A 9,002-nucleotide genomic window follows, 5' to 3' on the forward strand; every position below is an offset into this window, starting at 1 on the left:
GCGTGCACTTTGCAAGGCCAACTCTCCGAGACGGACTCCGTGAGAGAGGTGAATTTCAGACACGGCACACCAATTGTCGGTGTGATGTACTGAACGGTGAAAGAATGTCCGATCTTCCACTCCCTCGGTCCTATATCGACATATACCCACGGGTGCCGGTCGACGGTCTCCGGGGGATCTTGCTGTGTTTTCTGTCGTTTCGGAGCTGCGAAAACCGATGAGGGCACCTCATCGTCGATGGTGCGTTTTAATGTCGCCATGTCGAACCTCTAGTGCGGTCTGGTGGTAATCTCTGTTGTGTGTGCAGATAGATATCCGTGTGTGTGTGTGTGTGTGTGTGTGTGTGTGTGTGTGTGTGTGTGTGTGTGTGTATGTGTGTGTTTTCAGAAAGAACGCTTTGACATATATATATAATAAACTTAGACCGCTCGTATGACAAGGTAACACAAAGAAACAGTGTAGAGTTGAATGTGTTTTATTTCATTTTTTAGATACAGAAAAAAACTGTGTAAACATTGAAGCGGTGATGAGTATTCCTAATACACAGCTCTTATTGTTGCCGACACCGGCATCGCATTTCATTTCAATATCTCCTATGTTCAAGGACGCGGACAATGTCTCTTGCTGTGAGGACACTCGATCATTGCGTTTCGGCATATACCGTACTGTGGTTCCACGGACACAACTGTATCCTCGTACGAGGTGTGCCACATATCCTTTGGGTTGGAGAGAAGGGGCCAGTACTGGTCCATGCTGGCGAGGGTATACCGATAACCCAGCGCTTCAATGGGCGTGGGTATTAGCGTCATGTTGCTCGGCACGTTGCATGTGACTAATAGGCCCAGTTTCTGGTAGTCTGTTTCCAACCACTTGTGAACAACAGCCACCAGCCCAGGTAGTTGTTCCGTGTGGCATAACGGAAACACATACTCCAGCTCAACATACTCTGTGGCCATCACGGTTGTCTTCTCTCCGTCGTCAGTTTCGATGCCCCAGCCACTGGTAGAAATAAAGATTGGACCTTCGGGTTGTCTGACTATGGTACAATCTATACCTGGAGTCCCAGTGAACCGTAAGTGCTCCTTGGACACTTCTGGGATCTTAGGCGATGTGTTATTGTTACCGGTGGCATCCTGAAGCTTGGGGGCAGCAGTATCACCGTCCTCGAATACCAGCAACGTGTGGTAACACCCTGCATCTGCACGCAAAGCAGCAGGCATACCCTTTACCACTTCTCCGGGGTCCTCTTTGCTAGGAAACACATCCGAGTAAAGGTCCTGGTATTTATCTTCATTGTGCGTGAGAACCATGTGCACTAAATCCAGAAAGACCCTGAGCGGAATGACTATTCGGTCGGCGAACACTTGGTTGTTCTGGGTATTATCCGTAAGCTTAACTTTCTGTCCTGGCTTCACTGTTGGATGTGTACTCACCAGCACCACACAAGGAAGATCGTGTGTGACATCATAATTGATAGTAAAGGCGTTTCCCGTGTCCCAATCCCGTCGGCCTAACGTTGCTGTTTGCAAGGTTTTCTTGGGCGGCAACGGGCCCCCGGTCATGTCGTCCACGGGCTGCGCATTTGCGCGCTTACGGTTTGCCATATTCAAAGACATGGACGCTTAAGTAGCCTGCTCGATCTATAGGTCCTTTTGGTCCACCTAAGCACTCTGAATGAACATATCACAGCTCAATTGCGTTTTGTGACTATATGATGTGCTAGCAGGGATTGTATTTAGTGCTGCTTGAATTTGCTGTGTCCGAGCAATTGATATAGTGTATGTGTGTATTTAGAAACCACGCTACGAAATAAAAGACAGTGAAACCACAGGTCGGCAAGCGCCGACCCACAGGTCGGGAAGCGCCGACTCACAGGTCGGCAAGCGCCGACTCACAGGTTGGCAAGCTCCGACCCACAGGTTGGCAAGCTCCGACCCACAGGTCGGGAAGCGCCGACCCCACGTCCCCCGTATTCAGTGGTTGTTTATATTGAGACTTAAGTGTGTTAGCCGTGTGTGTGTCTGTGTGTTTTCAGAAAGAACGCTTTGACATATATATATAATAAACTTAGACCGCGCGTATGACAAGGTAACACAAAGAAACAGTGTAGAGTTGAATGTGTTTTATTTTATTTTTACATACAGAAAAACAGTGTAAACATTGAAGCGGTGATGAGTATTCCTAATACACAGCTCTTATTGTTGCCGACACCGGCATCGCATTTCAATATCTCCTATGTTCAAGGACGCGGACGCTTCTTGTTGGGACAATGTCTCTTGCTGTGAGGACACTCGATCATTGCGTTTCGGCATATACCGTACTGTGGTTCCACGGACACAACTGTATCCTCGTACGAGGTGTGCCACATATCCTTTGGGTTGGAGAGAAGGGGCCAGTACTGGTCCATGCTGGCGAGGGTATACTGATAACCCAGCGCTTCAATGGGCGTGGGTATTAGCGTCATGTGGCTCGGCACGTTGCATGTGACTAATAGGCCCAGTTTCTGGTAGTCTGTTTCCAACCACTTGTGAACAACAGCCACCAGCCCAGGTAGTTGTTCCGTGTGGCATAACGGAAACACATACTCGGTCTCCTCGCAGTCCCCGGGCATCATGGTTGTTTTCTCTCCATCCTCGGTTCGAATGTGCCAGCGACTGGTGGTGAGAAAGAGTGGACCTTTAGGTTGTCTGACTATAGTGCAACATACGCCTGGAACACCGGTGTATCTTAAGTGTTCCTTTGACACTTCGGGGATCTTGGGCCAGTTGTTGTCATTCCCCTCTTCATCCTGAGGCATGCGTATGCGATCGGCGATGTTGCCGTCGGGGTCTTCTTCCTCCTCATCGTCGTGCTCATCCTCCTCCTCCTCCTCCTCGTCGTCCTCAGCAGGACCATTTATTACCACCGTGTGGTAACAACCTGCATCTTTATATATAGCAGCAGGCATGTTCTTTACAACTTCGTCGGGTTCTTCCGTACTAGGAAAGGCATCGGTGTACAAGTACAGATATTTGTCTTCATTATGCGTGAGATGCATATGCAGTAAATCCAGAAAGACCCTGAGCGGGATGACCACTTTATCGGCAAACAGCTGCTCACCAGCGCTGTCAACCGTGAGTAGAACCTTATGGTCAGACTTCACGGTTGGCCATGTACTCATGAAAGTCACACAGGGGAGACCTCTCGTGACATCGTAAGTGATAGTAAAGGCATTTCCAGTGTCCCAATCCCGTCTGCCCAACGTCGCTCTTCGCCACTTTTTCTTGGGTGGCAACAGACTCCCGGTCATGTCGTCCACGGGCTGCGCGTTTGCGCGCTTACGGTTTGCGATATTCAAAGACATGGTCGCTTCAGTTGCCTGCTCTATCTATAGGTCCTTTTGGTCGGTCCACCTAAGCACTCTGAATGAACGTATCACAGCTCAATTGCGTTTTGTGACTATATGATGTGCTAGCAGGGATTGTATTTAGTGCTGTTTGAATTGCTGTGTCCGAGCCATTAATATAATGTATGTGTGAATTTAGAAACCACGCTGCGAAATAAAAGACAGTGAAACCACAGGTCGGCAAGCGCTGACCCACAGGTCGGCAAGCTCCGACCCACAGGTCGGGAAGCGCCGACCCACAGGTCGGGAAGCGCCGACTCACAGGTCGGGTGGCGTCGAACTCACAGGTCGGCAAGCGCCGACTCACAGGTCGGCAGGCGCCGACTCACAGGTCGGCAGGCGCCGACTCACAGGTCGGCAGGCGCCGACCCCACGTCCCCCGTGGGGACGATTCGTCTTTCTCAGTGGTTGTTATATTGAGACTTAAGTGTGTTAGCCACTACATAGAAAGAGAGGAGCACAGCGTGAACCTGGAAAGTTCTGGAGTAACTGGAGCGATTATGCAACTTGGATTCCTATAACAACCAGATGTGGAAGATGATCCAACTGATCCACTTGTGTTTTACCTCTACTGTATAACGCTATATATAACGCAGCAGTATACATGTGTTGTGTCTACAATAAAAGTGTAAATCTCTATTGTGTTATTCGTGTCATTTATTCTACGCTCAAAAACACACACCGATAGCTTGGACAGCACGGTATTATTTAGCATGGGGGTGGTACACGTACACTGTTGTTGGATTGATGTGAATGAAATGCACGCAGACAGTTTGTATGTACACATGGTTGGTTTATTGCTGAATAAAACATTACCTGATACACGTACACTGTTGTTGGATTGATGTGAATGAAATGCACGCAGACAGTTTGTATGTACACATGGTTGGTCTATTGCTGAATAAAACATCACCTGATACACGTACACTGTTGTTGGATTGATGTGAATGAAATGCACGCAGACAGTTTGTATGTACACATGGTTGGTCTATTGCTGAATAAATCATCACCTGATACACCAAGGCTTCTTTGCTGTGAGTACCTTCCACGGCGATCCACGTACAACTCTGTGTGGGCAATAACCGATAACCGGATCATCCAAGCAAGCAATGCTACATGTACATTCTGAGAACTTTTTTAACACAGCGGGCACAGACTTTACAGGTAGTATCACAAGAAACACAGCACACATGACCGCAATCCGACAGCCAACACTTGTCCTTTCCACACGATGTGCAAGTCCTGGAGGTTACGCCTGCGGTTGTAATAGTTTTTTTGCCAACGTGTTGCTTGCAAAGAGGACATGTGATCAGCATGGCCTCTTTGTTTCCCAAAGAGGTTATGCACGCTTGGCAACAAAGGTGGCCACACTCTAGGTAGACGTCGCTTTCCTCTCGGCAGACCGTGCATTCGTAAGGGTATGTGAACACGTGATCCTCATCAGGTGGGGGAGTTGTTGTACCTACCGAGCACACGAAACAACTGTAAGCGACTATGACACAGACACACACACACACAGACCCCCCCCCCCACACACACACACACACACACACAGTGTCTTACCCACAATGCACAGCTGATTGTGCTGCCACTGACAAATGGGCGACTCTCCCGAAATGGCGACATCAGCTGCGTGCACGTTATGGCCGTCATCGTAAGATGCGGCGAGTCGACAATCAGCGAGAAACCGACCGTCGTTCCTCAGCACATCGGCGATCGTGGACAGAGGGTCGCTGTAATATAACACGGTGGGTAAGGTTGGGTTGGAGTCCTCTTGGGTTAGACCATCGTCCAGGAGCGACGCGCCTCTCGGTACATTCTGCGGTGTCGTATGTATAGAGTACGGCTTGTTTTTCATGGTGCGGTGCTTTGTGCGAACTTTCAGGTGTTTCATGCGATGATCGAACGTGTCCTTAGCCCCCGCTGTGAACCGGCCAGTTATCATACCTGGAGTGGCCTCCGTGTAGATGAGGTCCATGCCATGGTCAGTCAAGGCTATACAGGGAGAGTTGGATGACAGGGACATGGTGTCGTTCCACACCGTATCACAATGTATGTCGTATCTCTTCAGCAGGTCTCGGATGCACATAGGTTCATCGCATCGGATTTGCAGCAACTTAGTATCGCCCGAGTGGCTTTTGACGAGAAGAGTCACGCTATGGGGCTCCTGCACAGGGGAATACATTGCAATTATTATTATTATTATTATTATTATTATTATTATTATTATTATTATTATTATTATTATTATTATTATCATCATTGTTGTTATTATGTAGACACACATAGCTTACAGTGGGTGAACAGCACCACGACACAAAATAAAACCACCTTACATGTTTACAATGCAGCTGGAAGATAGTGTGAGAATCACAGGCGGTTGTTTTGGCATCCTTCTTCCAACCCTTAGCAGCGACAAGGGCATTGCAGTCATTCACGTGTCTGTAGAACGACGAGCCGGAGCACGGAGTCGTCAGTGTAGTGTAGGTATGTGACACTGTTTTGCTTGCGTCTACATAGGAGTCGAGGATTGTATCAAACCAACCCTCCGTCATAACGACACAACTAGGGTCTACCCACAGATTTTTTGCTCGGCGTAGCAGTTGTTTCTTGATGGCATTAGCCGACAGGGTGTCGATTTGCATGCACACTATCGTCAAATGTTGAGTTGGCAGTTGATAGGCTTCTGCTTCCCATCTTGTCAGGCTCCACTTTCTAACACCTGAATCCTCGGGCGACCACACATTAATGTGAGCTTTAGGTTCCCAGCACCATCGAATGGCCAACGTTATGTACTCCATGGTTGTCAGCCAGCTATAAGTGGGGAAACAGCCTGTGGTAGTGTTTGGGTTTGTTGCACTACAAAAGAGTCTAGCTGAAAACACACTGTGTTACCTCTAAGCTACGAAACTTAAATGTATCTGGGGTTGAGCAGACTCCAAGCGATCTGGTTATATTAGCAGGGATCCAGCCGACCTGGCTACACTATCCAGCCGACCTGGCTACACTATCCAGCCGACCTGGCTACACTATCCAGCCGACCTGGCTGCATTTTCCAGCCGACCTGGCTACACTGTGGTGTTTGGGTTTGTTGCACTACAAAAGAGTCTAGCTGAAAACACACTGTGTTACCTCTAAGCTACGAAACTTAAATGTATCTGGGGTTGAGCAGACTCCAAGCGATCTGGTTATATTAGCACGGGTCCAGCCGACCTGGCTGCACTATCCAGCCGACCTGGCTGCACTATCCAGCCGACCTGGCTGCACTATCCAGCCGACCTGGCTGCACTATCCAGCCGACCTGGCTGCACTATCCAGCCGACCTGGCTGCATTTTCCAGCCGACCTGGCTACACTATCCAGCCGACCTGGCTGCACTATCCAGCCGACCTGGCTACACTATCCAGCCGACCTGGCTGCACTATCCAGCCGACCTGGCTGCATTTTCCAGCCGACCTGGCTGCATTTTCCAGCCGACCTGGCTACACTATCCAGCCGACCTGGCTGCATTTTCCAGCCGACCTGGCTGCATTTTCCAGCCGACCTGGCTACACTATCCAGCCGACCTGGCTACACTATCCAGCCGACCTGGCTGCATTTTCCAGCCGACCTGGCTACACTATCCAGCCGACCTGGGGTATAATCTCATTGTGAAGAACGTGTGATGATCGCATTGGACATTCTCGGTGGATCACTGAGAAAATATGGCCATGTTAAGCTGGTTGTCCTTGTGTGTGTTGTGCACTCCAATAATGTCTTTGTCTCTTGACTCAAAAGGTTTGTAGTCACTCCTAAAACACTATTGTTGACGTGCATGTTTGTGAACTCGCTTGAACGCCGTTTGTTTCCTGGATGAAAGACATTGTACATTGTACATAGAACGAACGTAGTGTTGTAACCTTTATGCGAATAACTAACCAAATGCGTTTCTCTCGTTTAGCTGACACATACGTAACGGCGATATGTGGACAAGACGTGGTTCTTCGCTGTCAGGATACTACAGCGAGTCCAGTTACCCTGGTGGAGTGGCGGAAATCAACCGTATCCAGTTGTTACCTGTACTTCTTTCGAAATCTACGTTTGTACGACGACTACCAATGTGACATGTTTAAAGGCCGAGTGAAGCTGCTCGAGCCGTCCGTGGGAAACGCAAACTGGTCTGTGATTCTAAGGAACGTCAGTGTAGCCGACACGGGGCTATATACGTGTGAGCTTACAGCCAAAAACACAACAACTGGCCAGATTGACGTAGCGTCCGAGGGACGTGTCAACCTCACAGTCTCAGAGCTCACAACGGCTCCTTTTTCACACTCTCCACAACCTAGAGGCCGCCCTGGTATTATAGCAGCCCTGATCCTGTTGCTGACCGTCATCGCCGTGTTGTGTGGTGTAGTGTGGATCCGAGCAAACCAAAAACACAAGACCCCTGAGGGCGAAACGTGTTCCAATGTATGAGTCTGACCACGTAATGAAATGTATCTGTACCAAGGGTTTTGCAGAGGTACTTGTTGGTATAATGTATAAAAAAAATAAAGACACTGTGCTGCAATGTGTAATGGTTGTTATTTTATTTGTCAAATACAGTCAAACACCACGCTTCACACTCGTGATGGTACACCACATGTCTACACAACCAAAGCCCCCGCTTGGGGGGTTACAGTCTCCAACCAGCATTCTGGGAAGATACCGAAGGCGTGTAGGTTGTACACGGCCAGAATCAACGATATGCTGGCCTTCGCCTCGTCGGGTAGTTGTGGGCATTCAAAGAGGCATCTGAGCGCACCCACCTTCCCCTCGGTGGTTTCATACATGTGATATAGCATATATTCTTCATTGGGTAAGATCAGCTGTTCTTGAACCATGAGGTCGACTGCGTCATCTACAGTCGTGATTTTGTCCAGGAAGCTGCGTTCTCTGACTGCACGTCGGAACCTCGGCAGCGACGAGCCGATCATCTGCTCGACAGCGCCGGTTAACTTGAACTGTGTCAGTTTTCGTTCTGCGGAGATATAGACATAAGTATACAAGCAACAAGGTGTTCGTTCAACACAATGTTTTTTTTTATTTGCAACGAAAAGAAATACAGTACCTGTCTTTCCCTGTGGTCCCCGGTCCACCAAGTCCTGGTAAAAGAAGGGATTGAGTTCATGGACCGCTGACAGTAACACTTTGGCTCGGACCTCATCCTGCAAGCTGTATTCGACAAGGGCACGTAGGCGATGCACATGGTTTGGTATTTTCGTCATAGCAGTTGCATCTAGGTCCTGGTCCCCGTCGGTGTATCTGTCAAAAATACTTTCGGTTATGTGAGTGCACCGCTCTGCAATGTCATGCTTCCACGACCTGAGTTGTTCCACAGCCATAATAACGGTACCGTGTTCCTATAACAATAGCTACTGTCGATTACTCGTACGACTTTAGGGTAGCTTTATCTGACAAACGAACAGGTTCCCAACAGATTCACACAGTGGCCGACCTGTAGGTCGGCAGCTCCCGACCTGCAGCGCAAAACTGGCCGACCTGTAGGTCGGGAGCCGCCGACCTGCAGCGCAAAGCTGGCCGACCTGTAGGTCGGGAGCTGCCGACCTGCAGCGCAAAACTGGCCGACCTGTAGGTCG

At 49.1% G+C, this 9,002-nt stretch overlaps 1 protein-coding gene across 1 annotated transcript; it reads right to left on the bottom strand.

The window, feature by feature from the left end:
• Positions 1–4,119: 4,119 nt before the first annotated feature.
• Positions 4,120–6,530, bottom strand: LOC145425162 (uncharacterized). The gene is made up of 3 exons (XM_080298144.1): positions 5,722–6,530; positions 4,949–5,552; positions 4,120–4,847 (listed from the first exon to the last, which is right to left on the bottom strand). Exons 1-3 carry the CDS (start codon positions 6,184–6,186, stop codon positions 4,498–4,500), a joined length of 1,419 nt encoding a protein of 472 aa, XP_080154270.1. The 5' UTR covers positions 6,187–6,530; the 3' UTR covers positions 4,120–4,497.
• Between the last annotated feature and the right edge of the window lie 2,472 nt (positions 6,531–9,002).

This window comes from Astatotilapia calliptera, chromosome 3 (genome assembly GCF_964374335.1).
Source record: "Astatotilapia calliptera chromosome 3, fAstCal68.1, whole genome shotgun sequence".
NCBI classification, from domain to species: domain Eukaryota; kingdom Metazoa; phylum Chordata; class Actinopteri; order Cichliformes; family Cichlidae; genus Astatotilapia; species Astatotilapia calliptera.